This window comes from Rhincodon typus, chromosome 17 (genome assembly GCF_021869965.1).
Source record: "Rhincodon typus isolate 14 chromosome 17, sRhiTyp1.1, whole genome shotgun sequence".
Taxonomy (NCBI): Eukaryota; Metazoa; Chordata; class Chondrichthyes; order Orectolobiformes; family Rhincodontidae; genus Rhincodon; species Rhincodon typus.
This window is the reverse complement of record NC_063348.1, coordinates 3,683,149-3,701,623: the sequence shown is the minus strand read 5'-3', so window position 1 is coordinate 3,701,623 and position 18,475 is coordinate 3,683,149. Positions and strand designations below refer to the sequence as shown.

Below are 18,475 nucleotides of genomic sequence, written 5' to 3'. Positions count from 1 at the left end.
GGATAGTGTCATGGATCCATCCATCTTCAGCAGTTGCTTCAGTGAATAGTGTGCCATGAGAGCAAACCTGGGATGTTCACTGATGATTGCCCAGTATTCAGTTCCTTGTGCAACTCCTCAGATAATGAAGCTACCTGTGCCCACATACATTTAAGATTTGGACAACATTCAGGCTTGGGCTGATAGGTGACAAATAACATTTGTCACACCAATGCCATTTAATGAACATCTCCAAAAGAGATTCTAACCATCTCTTGACATTGAGTAAGAAATCCAAGGGTCCCAACCCGAAACGTCAGCTTTCCTGCTCCTCTAATGCTGCCTTGCCTGCTGTGTTCCTCCAGCTCCACACTGTGTTATCTCTGACTGCAGTTCTTACCGTCTTAGGATGTTGCTGGTCGGAAATTCAGAGGCTTACCATTGATCATAAAAATTACTAAATGAGTCACATAAATACTTTGTCTACAAAAGCAGATCAGAGACTGTGAATTCTGTGGCAAGTAACTCACCTCCTGACTGCCCAAATTCTGTCCTCCACCAAAAACATAGGAAGTTCCACAGTATCTAGGAAAAAGTAATTGGCTGCATGGGCACCCCATCCACCATCTTAAATGGTCAACTCCCTCTGACATAGTGGCTGTAAGGTGTACCGTCTACAAGATGGACTTCAATTTGCAAGTCTTCGTCACCATCTGTTGCATGTCTTTCAAGCGACGCATACATTCTAACTTGGAACAATATCACTGTACTTTCACTGCTGCTGGTTCAAAATCTTGGAACTTCCTTGCTAACGTTACATTGAATGCTAATATCACCACATGGACTATGTGGTTCAAGAAAGTGGCTCAGTAGGGAGGGCAAAAAATACTGGCCTGACCAATGCACAAATAAAATGGGATTTAGTACATAATTTGTGAGCTGGTTGGTCTTCTTCCTGTGCCAGACGATGTTTGATACAGAACCACACAATAGACTTATGAGAAAAATTATGTGTCATGGTATAAAAGGGACAGTGGCAATGCGGATACATATTTGACTGAGGGATAGGAAATGAAGAGTTATGGTCAGTGGACATATTTCAGGCTGGAGGAGGGTTTGTAGTGGAGCTCCCTAGAAGTCCGTACTGAGGGTTGTGCTTTTCCTGTTGATATGAATGATCTAGATCTTGGTGTACAGTGGACAAATTCAAAATTTGCAAATGACACTAAACTTTGAAGGATAATGTGGAACTCCAAAAGCTGTCTCAAAATTGATTTCCCTTACTCTGGGTTATTGTATGTCATTCCCCAGCCTGAACCTGATGATACAGCGATTGCTGTCTCCTAAATACACCTCCACTGACACTTGATCTGCTCGGTCCACCTCCTTAACAAGGACACTAACTCTGTTCTTTGAAACATCTACAGATGTTGCCTGATCAGATGTATTTCAGACGTTTTCTGGTTTTATTTCAGATTTCAGCATGTACAGTGTTTTACTTTTACTTTTGTATTGATGCTAAATGGGAGTTAATAGAGAGTTAGCAGTGTGTAGGATAGGACGGAGGCATTGCTTTTGAATTAGTTAAAGTTTATGGAGGGTCCGTGTTTGGCAGAAGTGTTGCCATAATGTAGTCTGAAGGTGAGTCCAACCTGAATGAAAAATTATGTAGCAGGTAGGCCAGATCAGGACATGGATTGGAGATGCTGCAATCAAGATGACCAATATTTTGAATGACCAACCTTGGCCAAGGGTCTTCTGAGAATGTTTTGGGAAAGAAGTTATTAAAGAACTGGAAATTATAGCACACCATTAACAGTGAGAGATGCTTAATAAATTTCATAAATTCAAATGTGGTGGGGGCAGGAGTTATGTCTCTCCAAATGTATGAATTGTTTCTTGCTTTTAAATTATTTTTCACACTTTATTTATTTGCGACTTTATTCTCACATTGTATTCTGTTTTTCTGTTGCAGATCGATTATCTAAACAGGTAAGGATTCTGTCTCCGTCATTCCTGACAGTGCTATAGCTGAGAGAGATTCTGTCTTCACCTAACATCGACAGATGTTCTGTCTAATTGAGATCACTGGCTCATGTTTCCAACTCCAAGGGCAGATTAACCATAGAATCCCAGCTGCTGTGCTGGATGAGATCCCCCAGGCTCATCAGAGAACCTGGACTGAACAGCAGTGAGCTGTTGGGGGCTTCAGCATTGATCAGCTAATGTAGACTGAGTAGTCTTTCACATACTTCATTGTCTTGTAATAGGTTGCTCCATTTGCGTAGTTCCCTATCACATTGGATCATATATTTTACTCTGAGGTCTTCAGGGCCTTTCCAAAGTATCCATGATGGTGAATCTTTGAAGATCTCCATGTTGGTGACCATTAGTCCTTTTGTCACCACTCAATGAGTCGAAGGCCTGCAGAAATCTTGGTTGAAGACTTGAGTTCTGATGGTTTCTGAGACACTTGGGGTTTATGCACTGGTTGTTCGAACACTGATGAGAAATTTAGCTGGCTTGGCCACTTTGTTGTGATCAGTCTTTATAATAGATGAACTGCAGCATGCTGTGAACCAGATAGCTGCTCTCATGACTCAAACGTAACAAATATAGCAGCTAAGTCAATAATGTGACCATGGGCTTGTAAGTTGATTATGTCTGGCACATGTTGCAGGTACTGATAGATAATAGGATTCAGAGGTCATGGAGTAAATGGCAATAAAAGAAGTGATAATATTTTAGAAGGTGCATTTTAATAAGAGCTATATAATAAGTTTTGAAGTTTATAGCACCTTGTACTTTTGATGCCTGCTATTGTCAAAGTATAGAACAGTGCAATGGAGAAAAAGCAGGAAATTGGCACTAAGTAATGATGCATGTTTGAAGAGCCAGTAGTGGCATGATTGGCTGAATGGCCATTTCAGCACCTTAACAATTCTTTGGTCCTGTTGCACTTTATACCTAATGACTGGATCCTCTGTCAGTGGTCCTGAAACACACAAATGTTGGTTGAAAAAGGATACTTTGGAATTTGATGCTTTATTTCTGTCTCTATTGCCTTCACTTACAGGGGATATACCACAGGAAGCAGTCAAGGACATCTTGCGAACAAAGAGGCGACTTCATACTTGGACACTGGCTTGCAACCTACTCAAATAGATCAAGCGGAGATTGAGACTGATAAAAGAGGCTACAGAAAGGTAAATACGGAGCTCTAACTAGATCTTCATTTAAGATGTAATGTTTATATCCCTTTGTGTCATTGTCCCTCGCTATCTCTAATATTCTACATCCTAATAGATACTCCTAGAACTTTCCTTTCTTCGAACTGGTCTTAAGAACCTTTAGAGACTGTTCACTTTTAACAAAGATGTTTGAGTTCCCAGTGACTGACTTCTAGCAATGGCATGGCAAGATTTTGAGTTTCAAGATTTTTACTGTGCTGAACCAATTAAAAGCGACATTGATGAAACTTTCCCTAGAAAGCAATTAATTAATTATAGAAAAGATAACCCTTATTGATCGCATAATCGATAACCTCTCATTGTGAACAATCATGCTACATTCACATTCTCTAAAGTCACTGCTAGCTTCCAGCGGGTTCATAGATTCATATAGCTCCAAAAAGGCCAAACTTCCTCTGTACCCACCCCCATCACATCCTTCTTGTTTAAGGTGACCAGAACTGCACATAGTCCTCCAACTGTGACCTGACCAATATTCTGTACGACTCCTACATTACCTCCTTGCTCTTATACTCTGTGCCATGACTGATGAAAGCAAGTGACCCATGTGCCTTTTTAACTATCCTATTCGCGTGCTTCACTGACTTTAGCGATCTGTTAGTAATTACCCCTGGATCCCTCTGTTCCTCTAAGTTACCCAGTTTCCTGTCATTCATTAAATACCCCCTCATCTCGTTTCTTCTTCCAAAGTGCACTAACCAGGATTAAATACCATCTGTCTCTAGTCTGCCCATCTGCCCAACTCATCTTTCTCTTCCTGTAACCTACAACCATCATCTTCGCTATTAACCACTTTACAATCTTGGCGTCATCTGCAAATTTTTTAACATTCCCCCCACATTTTCATCTCTATCACTTGTGTATGTTACAAACAATAAGGGCCCCAGTACTGATCCTTCTGGTCCACCACTGGGCACCAGCTTCCAGTCACTCAAATGCCCTCTACCACTAGCCTATGTGTCCTATTACTAAGGCAGTTTCTGCTCCATCTCACCAAGTTTCCCTGAATTCCATGTGTTTTAACCTCTTCAATCAGTCTCCCTTGTGGGACCTTGTCAAAAGCTAAAATCCATTTTACTGCATCAACTGAACTTTCCTTATCCACATACTTAATCACCTTTTCAAAAAATTCTGACAGATTTGTTAGGCATGACCTTCCTCTGACAAAGCCATACTGACTATTCCTAATTAACTCATGCCTTTCCAAGTGGGTATTAATTTGCTCCTTCAGAACTATCTATGATGGTTTCCCTGCCACTATCGAAATGCATTTCCCTCAGTTTTTCAGTGAATTACTGAATGGGCTACCAGCAGTAAGGCACTCTCCAGTGATTCCCCTTCCAAATTTTCCTGAGACAGACCTTCGAGATTTTTTTAATTTTATTCATTCATGCGATGAGGCGTCGTTGGCTAGGCAGCATTTATTGCACATCCCTAATTGTTAAGAGTCAACCACATTGTTGTGGGTCTGGAGTCATATGTAGGCCAGACAAGGTAAGGATGGCAGTTTCCTTCCCTAAAGGACATTAGTGAAACACTGGGGTTTTCCTTGGGATGTGTCTCTTTCAGCAGAGAGTCCCTCCTGCATTCTGCCTGAACGCTCCTAGCCTTCCGTTTCTGATGACCACACATCTCCAGGCTTTTATTTCTGTGAGACCTCTCTCTTTCTGACACACTTTTGTTCTTTCCAAAAAAAACCTTAAGAGACTCGAAGCATCTCCACTATCATCCCACTCCTCTTGCACTTGTTTTGTGTGTGAAATACGGCACGTGGATTCCAATAGCCTTTGATCTCAGCCTCCCCATAGTAACTAATCCTTACAAGTTTGCTGTTGTTGAACAGAAAGCATAGCAGATCACACAATTTTCCTCATTATTCCACTTCACCTTGAATTGAAGAAACTGTCCAAAGTATAGTCATCTTTTCAAGCCTTGTGTTGAGAACACTGCTGTTGTACATCCTCCCTGTCCTTTTACTCCACCATTTATAGCTATGCCTTCAGTCTCTATATCCTGGGCTCTGGAACTGCCCGCTGTAAACGCCACTGCACTGCCGCATTCTCCTCCCTTGGAACTCTGCTTTAAACCCACTTCTGACCATTATTTTGTTCATTCCTTCTAGCTTCTCCCTCTTTAGCTAAACACCCATTTTTGTATGATCGTGTTTCTATGAAATGCTTTATTTGTGTTTTAGTACTTACTGCTATCCCAGTCTATTTTCCAACTTCAGCTCATTTGACTATTTTTTGTTTCCACGAACTTTTATCTGGTTTTGCTGATCACCTGCCTATACTAGCTGTAATGTTACGCTCTGGAACTGTGTCTCTTTATCGTATCATTCCCCATATTACTGCTCTGAATGCACACATCAGTTGTTTTCTTCTGTTTACTTCCTCCGTTGATATGGTCCTGCACCCTGTGTTTGGAAGCAGATCCAATTTTTTTCTGTGCTTTTCCTCTTCTGTCTTCAAGTTGGTGCCTCAAAGGTTGAATGTTTGACATACTCTTCTCTCTCTGTCATAAACATAACCTTAACCTTCATATAGCAGTTACCATTCCAAACTATATTTTGATCCTCATCTGCTCTGCCAGTTCCTGTGCATAATATCTATCCCTAGAGTGCTTCTGCTCAAGTAGCATCGCTGATGTGATGCTGTGCTACATTGCTGATCAGAAACGTGGCTTGGAAAACCTCATCTCTGTCTTTCTATGTAACAGCTGTATGAAGAGCTTCAAAGAAAGAATGTCCAGCTTCGAGATCAACTGCAGGAGGTGCAGATGCAGATCGCACAGAGAAAGCTGGAGCTAGAGAAGGCCACGCAGGTAAGCAACTGTCCCCTTAGATTGCACTCGCAGATAGAATTTAATTGTTAGGTGTCAGTGGGATCAATGCATTGTCAATGAAATCAGGATGAGATTAATGAGTGCTGTGTCCTCAATATAAGCTTCGGAATTGGTAGTGATGGCTTTGCACCAGCATTTGCAATTTTCTATTAACTGTCAGCACACAGTTCTGATAACTCTTGTGTGCTTACAACATGTCCAACCTCTCCTATTTATTCACGCACACAAACAGCTTCCATTTCCGAGCCCAGAATCATGCTGCAATGAGGGAATGTACTTTCTGTTTATGTGCCATGATCACAGAATTACTTTGGAAACATGTGAAATCTCTAGGGTTAAAGAGGTATTTAGATACTGCCAGAACTGATACAGCTGCTGTCCTGGAAATGTTGGGCTTCAGTTTCTTTGATTCTCAAACTGGAGGATAGATTTGACAGCACTTTGATACAAAGTACACGCAGGGACGTGGCAAGTACAGAGGATGTTCTTAACAGACACTCTTCATCTTTGTCCCATAGCCATCCTACTCAGTGGAGGTTGCAGTTTATAAAAGCCATGTTGAGTCAACCCTTCTGAAAGAGGAAACCAGCCCAGCAATCTTTAAGAAAAGGCAGCAGGTAGTCACCCCAACATCTTGGGCAAAAAATAACAGAGGCAGACAGCTCATTCTCCCCACCCTGGGAAGAAAGGTTGGCAAGTTGACAGGCCAACAAAACGCCTGCTCCATAGCCATAAAAGTGCTGCAGGCATGCTCAATAGAAGCAGAGTTGGTCTTAAGCCCTTTACTGGGAGAAAGCCCCACTGTATGAAGCTGGCAGTCCATCAGATTGACTCGCAGCTCCTGCAAGCCCAGAGATGCCAGAACCCCATAATGGGTGCTCTCAGGACTGCAGGCAGGCAGGTCGACAATGGAGGCGTAATGGATGCTAGAGTGATGTAAGCCAGAGGGGAGCTTTGTGCCAGGACGTACTTAACACTTAAGGAGGAGGGAGGTGGGGTGATGGGTTTTAAATTTTGTGTGGGTAGGCAGGAAGAGATTCTATTTCCATCAGTGTTACTATTTCCACAGTAACTCTGGATTACGCTGTCCCCAGTGTGCAATGGGCACACATAGCCCTTTGCCCTGATGATGGATCTCCTCCCTTCGATTTTAAACACTTTTTGAAAACAAGAGGGAGTCCTACTCTTGCCCACCTGTCCATGTTGATCATATAATGGCTGAGCATAGGATAGATTATTTGTTTACCTGTGGTGGGCACGCTGCTGATTTTGAGCCCACCCACCACCTGTGATGGGGCTGAGCTCAAAAATGGGTAGGGAGCTGGTGGGCTGGGCACCTACCCTGTTTCGCACGGCCCCATGCCAAAAGCACGTACAATGGCGTTGAAAGAGAAGTGGATATTGTTGAGAAATCCTGCTCAAACTGTAACAAAGAGAATACACTGGAATAAAATATGATCCTAGTTCCCCAGAAGAGGCTCATAGCCTTTAAAGTTTAGAGAAATGAGAAGTGATCTCATTGAAACTACTAAGATTCTGAACATGTTTGGCAGGGTAGATACAGAAGGCCTGGTTTCCTTGTTGGAGAGTTCAGAAATAGGAGTCACACTGTCAGGGTTTGAGAACAGCCATGTCAGACTAAGGTTAGGGAAAATTTATTTCCTCATAGGATTGTGTGAATCTTTGGAATCCCGAATTCCAAACAGTACAGAATACTCGGTCATTGAATATACTCACAATGGAAACCAAGGAATGTGGAATTGGTTGGAAAAATAAAGTTTGGGCTAAATTTTTGATCTTATTAGTCGGAAAAGCAGTCTCAAGGGCCTGTCTGATCTATTCCCATCTTGTTTCTTTTTAAGAGATAGTAGGAACTGCAGATGCTGCAGAATCTGAGATAACAAGGTGTAGAGCTGGATGAACACAGCAGGCCAAGCAGCATCAGAGGGGCAGGAATGCTGACGTTTTGGGCCTAGACCCTTCTTCCTGCTCCTCTGATGCTGCTTGGCCTGCTGTGTTCATCCAGCTGTACACCTTGTTATCTCTTGTTTCTTTTTAAACTCATTTGCGGATCGATGAACTTGGTGTTGGATTTTCATTTAAGCTGGTGACTGAATGTGCTTTCATGGTGGATGAAGTACAGTAAGACATCACAGCTTTGTACGGTCCAAGTATGAAAGTTCAAAGGAAACACTGGGGGAACAGGTTGGGAACTTGCAAATTTTTAAATAAATTGTTATTTAGTCACCATTGGTAGATTGAAACTGATACGTTTACAGGCTCCGTCTCATGCTTCTAACCTGTTTTGTCTTATCATAAGTCATGAAGGAAATGACCATTGTAGAAACTTTGCGGGATTGTACAGAATCACAGCCCTTTTCAGACTCCTTGAAGATATTTGATTAATTGATTTAAACAATCCAGCAGTGTGTTTTATTCAACTCGAAGCATTGCTGCATGTCTGTTACATTTTCCGGTGCAGTCCAGGCGTGATATGTTGGTACCATCAGTCAAGGATCACAAAGTGTCCTTGGTTGCCCTCAGCCTATTCGTCCAGTTATCCAGAAGCAGTTGCCCTGGATCCATTTGCCAGACTAGACAGGAGTAAACCATTGAAGTGATAACAAAATATTGTAGCTGTTAGAAACATAAAATAAACCAATATGCTAGAAATACTCAGCATTGGCAGCATGTGTGGACAGAGACATCAGTAAAGGTTTTTGACAGTTTGTCAAAGTAGTGATGAACCCAAGTCTGATCAAAGGTCAGTGACTTGCATTTTTGAGAATCAACCACTTTAGAAGAAAGAAACAGAAATCTTTTAGGTATCAGCCATAATTCAGTTGATAAAATTCTTACCTCTGAACCAAAGGTTTATTAGTTCAAGTTCCATTCCAGTGACCTGAGCACATTCTAGGTTGCCACTTCCTTGCCGTGTTGCACTTTTAATGGTGCTATCTTTTGGAGGGTTCATTGAACACACGCCCTGCCCATCAACTCAAGGCAGACGTACAAGATGCCTTAGTACCTTTGCACAAGGATGGACCAGTTCTCCTTATCATCTTAGACAGTATTTGGCTTTCAAATAAATTGTTGAAATAAGACTGTCTGGTCACCAATTGCTTTGTGACACCTTGTTGTTTGCAAAGTGGTTGCTGTATTGTCCACGGAATAGGAGTTACTATGCTTCAGAGCTACTTAATGACTTGGGATGTCCTGTGGTTATGAAAGGCACTAAATAGAAGGCTTTTTTTTTTTTTAAGACTTTCTGTAAATGTTCATCCTCCTTCAAAAAAGTTATGAAGGCAAACAAGACCTCATTCACATGTTGGATACACCAGGGCTCTTTGCTTGTAGGTAGATGTCACCCATGATGAGAAGAAAATGGCATGATGCTAGAAGATAGTGACAGGAAGCAGCTATGGCAGACTAAGCTGGAAGGATTCTGTCATTGATATTCTCCCTTGGGTGAAATTTTACTATCCAGAACACTATAAAACTAAAAATAAAATTAAACCAACACATTCTGTCCTCACTACTCCTTAATGTGTATTGTATAGACTTACCACTTACACTGACTTTTTTTGATCTGCCTATTTATTTGTTGGTTTTACAGATGCAAGAAAGGTTCGCAGACAGAACTGCCCACTTGGAGATGGAGAAGAAAGTGAGTAGAGGACCCTCAAAGTAATGCTGGAAATGGATGCAGAGCACCTGGAATTATGAGAATGGGTACAGGGTGATGGCTGATATTGGCAATTAGTAATTCTGAGAGCATTATAAATTAAGAGGTGACGCTGGATATGTGAATGAAGAAACAAGAACAAAATAGAAAATGCCAGAAATACTCATCAGATCAGGTAGTGTCTGTTGAGACAAACAATTAACATTCAGATAGGTGATTTTCTGTTAGAACTGTTAGCTGAGTTGTCTCTGAATTCACTTCCAATCCACATCAGAAACTGATCATAGAATCCCCACAGTGCAGATAGAAGCCATTCAGCCCATCGAATCTTCAAAGAGAATTCCACCCAGACCCACCCTCTCCCTATAACCTTGCATCAACCATGGCAAATCCACCTATCCTGCACATCCCTTGCCACTGGGCAATTTAAAATAATCAATCTAACCTGCACACCTTTAGATTGTGGGAGGAATCCGGAGGATATCCATGCAGACATAGGGAGAACGTGCACACTCCCTACAGAGTTGCCCAAGGCTGGAATTGAACCCAGGTCCCTGGTGCTGTGAGGTAGCAGTGCTAACCACTGAGCCACCATGCCATCCATCTTAAAGCAAAAATATTCCAACAATATTAACCACTGTGGCTACATGAGCAGATCAGACACTAGGAATCCTGCAGCGAGTGCCTAAAGTCTGTCTACCATCTACAAGGCACAATTCAGAAGGGTGATGAGTGCACCTCCAAAAATACTCAAAGTTTAACATCAACCAGGACAAAGCTTGGCACCACAAACACAAACTTTCAATCCCTCTACCACTGACACTCGGTGGCACCAATGTGTACTAACTACAACATGAACTGCAGAAATTCACTAAGGGTCCTTAGACAAACCCACTAATAGTACTGTCTAGAAGGACAAGGTTAGCAGATACATGGAAACGCCACCACCTGCAAGTTCTCCTCCAGGCCTCTCAAAGAATCGTGAGTCTTTTGAAGTCTCTTTCCCAGAGAATAGTGGAGGTGAGTCATTGATTATTTTTAAGGCAGTGGTAGGTAGGTTCTGGACTAACGAGAGAGTTGAAGGTTATTAAAGTCAGCAGGGATGTGAAGTTGACTCCACACTCAAATTAGCCATGATTTTCTTGAACGGCAGGGCAGCCTTGAGGGGCCAAATGACTGGTTCCAGCCCCTAATTCACATGCTTGTATCTTGTTGGAGGAATCTGAAGGGGAGAGGCAGATTTTATTTTTAGATTAGCAAGATATTATGGGTGGTGTACCTCGTTCTCATCTGCAGAAATCGTTTGGGCAAATTACTGTAAGCTAGGATATTGGTAAACTGAAAGGAAATGTAGAAGTATGCAGCCAGGTAAGAAGGTGGGTGATGAATGTAGTTTGCCATGCAGAAGTACCAAGTAGAATATTTTGAGTGAATAAATATACCCTAAAAGATGTCCTGAGAGCAGAGAAACAGAGTAAATTAGAGATGTTGATCTTTAAATGTTGGAGAACAAGCAAGAAAAGGTAAATAAAAACAAGAAATAGGATTTAGTATTTATGTATATGTGCTAATTAACCTGTTCAGTGATGTTATTACACACCTCTAGAGCAGACGGGACTTGAATTCAGGCCTCTTGGTCCAGAAGTGGGGGCACTACCATTGTACCACAAGAACACCTTCAGCATTTATAAATATATACATGTAAAGAATCTAAATATCAAAGCAAGGAATTGATGCTGAATTTGTGAAAGAAATTGAGTAAGGCCATGGTTAAATGTCAAATGTACAGTGCTGGGCAATCTGTCCCAAATAGGAGTTGAAGAAAAGGTACAACAAAGATTCACCAAAAGTGTGTGTGTGCGCGTGCGCGTGCATGCAAGAGTGAGTGAGAGAGAGAACGAGAGAGGGTTCAGGGAGGAAATGACAACTTTCTGCTTTTTCAGTGGCAGTAATGTTAAGGTGGATCATGTTAACCTTTGACCCACCATCCTGAAAACCTTTAAGAGGGTGAATCATGATTTCAGTTGGTCGGTGCAGATAGGCTTAGACAAAGTCATCATAAGGAGTTGTTAGAAATTTGTAGTCGTTTACCACAAATGGTTGTAAAGGCAGAAACTGGCAGGCAAGTTAAAAGAAAATCAGATAAATATTTGTAGTAACTAATGTGTAAGATTTATGGTGCATGGGCATTGGGAATGCCATTGGAATAGAGATTGAAGAATGAAGAGTAAGTAGCACACAAGGCTGCAATGGGCTGGAAAGCTTTTATTTGTACAAGACTACGTATTGACTCAATGCTGTTCATGCCTCTGCACTGATTCAGACTTCTTTTAACAGGAACGGAAGGCTTTAGAAAGAAGAATCTCAGAACTTGAGGAAGAATTGAAGGTTTAAAGCTTTTTCTCCCCTCCCTGTTGCAAATTTATTATGAAACAAATGGTTCTTTTTAATGATCAACACCCTAAACATGAGTCTTTTCTTTTTTGAAATACTAAATCAGGTTTTATCAGATTTGAGAGCTGACAATCAAAGACTGAAAGATGAAAATGGTGCACTGATTCGTGTCATCAGCAAACTCTCAAAGTAGTTGGCGTTCACTTCAACACTTGCACAAAGCTTTCTGGAGTGATGGGACGTACTCTGCTGGTCTCCATGTCTAGACGCTTGCCTCACCTTCTTTACCTGGAGGGAATGCTAATCAAGCCACGCCTATTGCTGTTATAGCAGCACCTGGACTACTGCCCCCAGATAGTTTTGAAAGGCATGTTCAATGAAGTCTATTACTGATGCTCGTAACTGGTACATGTATTGACACGCTGCTGAGGAACAGTGAGGAATGGTTATAATGGGAGTCCATGATAAATACAACTGTCCCACTCAGCGCACACGACCATTCTACGCTCATGTGACTTTGTTGATGAGAATACGAAACAGGTGCTTTGCTTTGCTCATTGTTTGTGATCAGTTGAAGAAATAAATGCTTCATTGATCAGATTCAAAGCAAGGCAGATCTGCTTGACTGACACTTTGTTTCGTGTTGTTTTATAAAGGAATGGAACAGAACAAGACTTAAAGCCATGTTTTAAAAAATTCCTCCAGTATTTTTTTGGATCTTCCACAAAGATCCCATTCATCAAAAGCTTCATCTTAACTAAAGATTCCTACCTAACACACACAACTTAATCTTCCTGGCATGCACAGTTGTTCATTGATGAAACAGTCTGCAGAAGTGAACAAAACGTGAACTGAGAAGAGGCGGTTAAGACACCCTCACCCACTTGTCAAGCGACCTTTACCTCTCAAAAATAAGATGCACTTAGATTTGTGATCCCATCTATTTGATCATTAGCCCTGTTGACTTCAGGAGAAGCAGCAAAGAAAGAAGCGAGAAGAGGAGATCGCCTTTGAGGGTTACTTTTCAACACGATGGTTGAACCCAGGCAACGTACGCAGTCGAGTGCAGTTTAAAAATAGCTTGAACATTAAAGTTATTGTTTAGACTCTGGTATGTGGGTTTTAAACTGCAATAGCATAAGAGCAGCAACGGTTGAAGGAATCATCCGAACATGGAGAGATTGCGAGAGAAGTGATACGATCACTGGAGCAGTAAATGCTGCTGCTGCTAATTGTCAAGGCTTGCCATATTTTTTGAGAGCAATGTAGGAAGGGTAAAAAGCTGCACCTACATCAGTGCAGGTAAATGTTTCTCCGTGTGAGAGCTCGGAGTTTGAATTGCACTATATTTTTCTGCCTACTCTCCAGTTGGTTTTGATCCCTCCCCGTTCCTAAAACAAAAAAAAACTGCCCCCAATTTTAAAATCTCTCTTTTGCCCCTCTCTTGCCAAAAATAAATCTTCTCAGGTCTTTCCTGTATCCTGTACCAAAATATAAGCAGTTCTAAACAATCAGCACTTTCCACTTGCTTTGCCAAAAGAAACACAATGAGCAATGTAAACAAAGCAGTCAGAATGTAAAGTATCGTGGTACCAAAGAAGTATGTGTGTTTACAACAGATAGTGTATATTTTGCAGATTCTTTTATAATACAGCCTTCCATACTGGTGCTGATTAAAAAGCCCTGACTTGTGGTGCTATTGAAGAACAAATGTCTACAGTTTGGACTCTTGCATTGCTCCACTTGTAGGGCAGAGTAGGTTTCCATAACCATTTCCACTTCCCTCAGAAACCTCTCAAATTTCTGTAGTTATTATTGAAGGCATAAGATAATAAAAGCGTTAACAGGGGAATTAGCTAATTAATCTGCTTTTGGTGTTGACCAAAGAAAGAATGCTAATCAAGGCACCAGAGAGAAGTATACTGCTCCTCTTTGAAACTGAATCTGAGATCTTAGTCTCCACCAGAATAGAAGACTACATACTTGGGTCGTCATTTCATGCCCAAGATGGCTCCTTGTCACTGCAGTAGTCTCTCACTACTGCACTAGTCTGCCAGCCCACATTCTGAAGCCCTGGAGTGGGCCTTCAATCCCAGGCCCCCAGACTTGGACAACAATGCGTCTGATTGAATGAAAGTAGAAGAACATAAGCAAGAGACTTTTTTTTTTCTGAAATGTGCAACTATCTGTGATACGAATATGGTGGCCTGTTACCCATATTGGTTTCTTCGTTCCGCTAGGTGATTTTCCTTAATACTGGTGTCAGCCTCATTCCTGCCAAAAAATTACAACCTCACTGGTGCAGTGATTTGGTGAAAATGGTCATGCAATCCAGTCTAAAGATTGATATTAAGTCTGATTAAGGATATTGTTTCCTAAATAATTCCTTTTGAAGATGCATAAGCCACAGTTACGTTATTACTAAACCCCAGGTGCATCGCTTAGCTAGTAAATCATTTTGGTAGGTTAGTACAAGGGTTCCTAAGAACAAATGTTTAGATGCTTGCTGTTACTCTCTGCACTTTTAAAACCTGAAAACTTAATTTGCAGTCACCTCACATTCCCCTCAACTGAATGGGACATTCCATGGTCTCTTTCTGATGAGTATCCAAACAAGTACTTGCTTCTGGACTGAGGAATTGCAAACAGAACAGTAACCAACTGATCTTCAATGTAGTGACCAAGCAATAATGTGACACTTCTGTGAACTTGTCAATTGGCTAGGTGTCTCGAGAAAGTAAAGTATTATCCTTTTGCTTTGGAAGACTGAGCATTGCTGCCCCAAGACAACACCGGTACATTTCCATGACCCAAATGCTGACAATTGTCCACTCAAGCCTTGTGGATTTCCCTAAAGTCACCTAGAACACATTGTTATCCTTTGTCTGTTCCTTGGTTGGTGATCTCACAGAAAGATGGAACGTTCATTGTGTTCCTGATATACTGACAGACTTCGGCAGCAAGAGATTAGGGTCACATACAACACAATACAGCACAGAAATTTCGGCCCACCAAGCCTGCATTGATTCCTAAACCTTATTTAAACCTGCTACTCATTGCCCATTTGCAGTTTCTATCCTTCTGTTCACTTCCCGTTCACGAGTCTATCAAGATACAACTAAAATGATGCTAACATGCCTGCTTCGACCACCTCCATTGGCAGTGTGTTGCAGGCACCCACCACCCTCTTTGTGAAAACTTTTCCCCGTGCTTATTTCCTAAACTTACCCCCTTCTCGCCTCGAACCTGTGCTCTCTTGTAGTTGACCGTTCCACCCTGGGATAAAGCCGCTGACCATCCGACCCATCTATGCCTCTCATAATTTTCAGGTCACCCTTCAGCCTCCACCTTTCTAGTGAAAACAATCCGAGTTTATCCAAACTCTCCTCGTAACTAAAACCCTCCAGACCAGGCAACATTCTGGTAAACATTCTCTGAACCCTCTCCAAAGCATCCACGTCCTTCTGGTAGTGTGACAACCAGAACTGAGAGATCCAACATTGAGGAGGTCTTTAGGTTAGTACGGCAAATTACTTCTTTTCAGCGTGTACACTTATACATATTAAGATCAAAAAGAGTTGGAACAGCCAGAATCTGTAAAGTTACATTGAGGAAGTAGTTCAGTGAAAGATAGAATGGATGATTATTGTGTGGCACATTTAGGGGCAGCAGAGGGGAACTGAACCACTCAATATCTCAGCTTTTTTTGAGTCCATATGCAGGAGCAAATTCCAGAGTTAGTTTTTGATGGTTTAAGCATATGGGTTACATTAGCAATGATCTTGCTGGTCTTCTATTTATTTATTCTGGTGGGAGGATGACTGCACTTATGTACTTGCCAACTATTGAAATGAAACAGCAAAAATTTCAGTTAAGGTGCTCTGCGAGAATAAAATGCCTAAGAATGAGAAGAAAGTATTTATTCCCACATCTGTTCATGCATACCTATTGGCGCTTACCTCTTTATAGCCATTGTCCTCTTGAAGTTGAAAGCAGAGTATAGATTTGTATATTTAGGAAAAGGGAGTAGGAATGGGGCAGGGGCTTCCTTCACGCTGTGTACCTAATGGGTGAACACAGTGCACGTGCTCCATCACTTGTGCAATAATGCTGAGTTTTATCTTTTATGCAATAATGTATAAGTTACTTTTCTATATGCTTGCCAACAAATTGCACAATGTCTTATTGTATAAAGGTCACAGATGTATTTGAAATGAGTTCTATATATTTCACCTTCCTTTCAAATGTAAACTTTATATTCTTGTACATTTGTATGTTAATATTTAAAAGAAAATTGTTGCTCACCAATTCACATCAACCACTGGTTAAAATTTGATTTGCTCTTGGTAAATATGAAGTGAGACAAGCTTCAGCTATAATGTGTCGACTTTTTCTGTTTCCCAGAGCTGTTGTGCTTTCTGGCTTTGCCATCAGATTTGATCATGACCTTTGTTTTGATTCACCCTTCACTTTTGTACACAGCCTTCACTCTCAGGCACCTGAATTCTCTTGCTCAATTCTTGTTAAGACACGGTGTCACTGTCTTCACCAGAATTCCCCCTCAGAACTGGGTCTCAGTTTAGGATTTAGGCCTTCCTCCCAGTTCTAACCTTCACTCTTGGAGTTCCTCTGAGAAAAAAAAGTTTTGAATTTCCAGTTTACACTGAACACTAAGATTTAATGTATAATAGTACTTCTTTCTTATTAGCACAACCAAAAACATGCTGCAAAAACATAGTTTACATTGTCCTTTTAAGAGAACATTCAGTTCTCCCAGGACCTGTCCAAGATGATTTTTAAGTCTCGCAGAGATTCTTCCTGTACTGCAGGCTGTACAAATCTTCCTATGATCTCCCACCTGCATTGCTATGGGATGCATTGTCTTGCTGCGTCTCCCAGATCCTCACAGACTTTGAGAGTTTTCAGGGTTAATTTAGACTCTTCTTCTTAGCCCATCTCCATGGTAATATGAAACAGATGGGCCTTGCATCCTGGTGGAAATGCTGATTAGCTATCCTTGAGACTTGAACTTTTTTTTTGCAGTAAATGGACAGCTTAGAGCACAGACGTTTATAACCTGACTTTCTTCACACTTTTCAGGGACTTTGGAGACTAATTTTGTCCACTCTTTGTACACAGTCTGTGGTCATTGTCTCTAAGCGTAAAGCACCTTGCCCCTTCTTCCCAGTAAAAGATCTGGGCCCTGTTTAATCTCTCACAATCGAACCACCCAGGCTTGCTGTCAGGCAGACACCAGAGTGATTCAATTAACCCAGTCAATTTATTTTAAAGAGAAGAGACCGAGACAGTCCAAAAACCGTAATCTTATAATTCTGACACAGGGCGTTGCCTCTGAGATGGCTGGTATGAAAAGTAGATATGTCAGAAGTCTTTATTGTGAGAGGGGAGAAGGTCACACTTTCAAAAAAAAAGTTAATTGTGGTATTGTTGAGAAATTATCTTGTGTTTTTCTGGGAATAGATAATATTGATATTGGGTGTAAAAGTGAAAATATATTTAGATCTCAGCACTGCCATCCCTCATATTGATGAGCACTATATGCACCAAAAATAAAAATATATATTTTACAAAAAATTAAATGGAGCAGACTTATGTCATGTCCTACTGCCTGTCTTGATGCTTCTATACCCTCTCCTCCTTTCTTCTGTACTTTGAATTTACATTTTTTCAGGTTTCATATCTGAAGGGATATTTGCTGTACAGAACTCATTGCTAACAAGCATGTCCTTTAAGGGTCCTATGCTGTTATGGAGTGGAGTCCACCTAGAATATAGGAAAGGTGTTGATTTGCTTGACTGAAGCAAGATGTGTGGGTTCTTCCAAAGACTGTTAAGTTACATGGCACTGTGCATTGTGGAATGCTGTAGCACATTTTTAAAGACAATTCGAATGGTTTGTTGACTTAATTATTGCATTCCACGATTGGGTGACATCAAGATGCTTCCTATAAATCCAGATTTTAATCCAGCCCATATTAAAGAATGGATTTGGCCTCAGAGTTTGTGTGGTCTCAATTCAGCTCCATGGTGATGCTGTAAAATACTAACTTGTTCATGTGAACCATTGTAAATCTCACTCAGAAGCTGTAACGAGGTTGGGTAAAAGAAGCAAATATGGCACTGATACAGTGCATGTTACAAAAGAAAGACTTCATTTATAAGTGCCTTATTGTGATTCTCAACAACATCTAGAAGTGCCTCTTCCAGTGAATGATGTTGGAATTATCATTGTTGAATATTTCTAGTTCGTACTGTATCAAGAAAGCAAAATTGATGTGATGGTGGGTGGGTGTTGTAACTGA

General features: G+C 41.1%; 1 protein-coding gene across 4 annotated transcripts in view; it reads left to right on the top strand.

Annotated features, from left to right (window-relative positions):
- The window catches only part of LOC109922981 (protein phosphatase 1 regulatory subunit 12A-like), a 163,851-nt gene extending 148,324 nt beyond the window's left edge, over positions 1 to 15,527 (top strand). For all 4 annotated transcript variants that reach the window (XM_048607020.1, XM_048607023.1, XM_048607022.1 and 1 more), the window contains 6 exons: positions 1,955 to 1,971; positions 3,056 to 3,185; positions 5,949 to 6,053; positions 9,691 to 9,741; positions 12,097 to 12,147; positions 12,260 to 15,527. In XM_048607020.1, the coding sequence (XP_048462977.1) occupies positions 1,955 to 1,971; positions 3,056 to 3,185; positions 5,949 to 6,053; positions 9,691 to 9,741; positions 12,097 to 12,147; positions 12,260 to 12,346 (441 nt within the window). In that variant the 3' untranslated portion in view covers positions 12,347 to 15,527. The remainder of the gene's footprint in view (positions 1 to 1,954; positions 1,972 to 3,055; positions 3,186 to 5,948; positions 6,054 to 9,690; positions 9,742 to 12,096; positions 12,148 to 12,259) is intronic.
- The last annotated feature ends 2,948 nt before the right edge of the window (positions 15,528 to 18,475 follow it).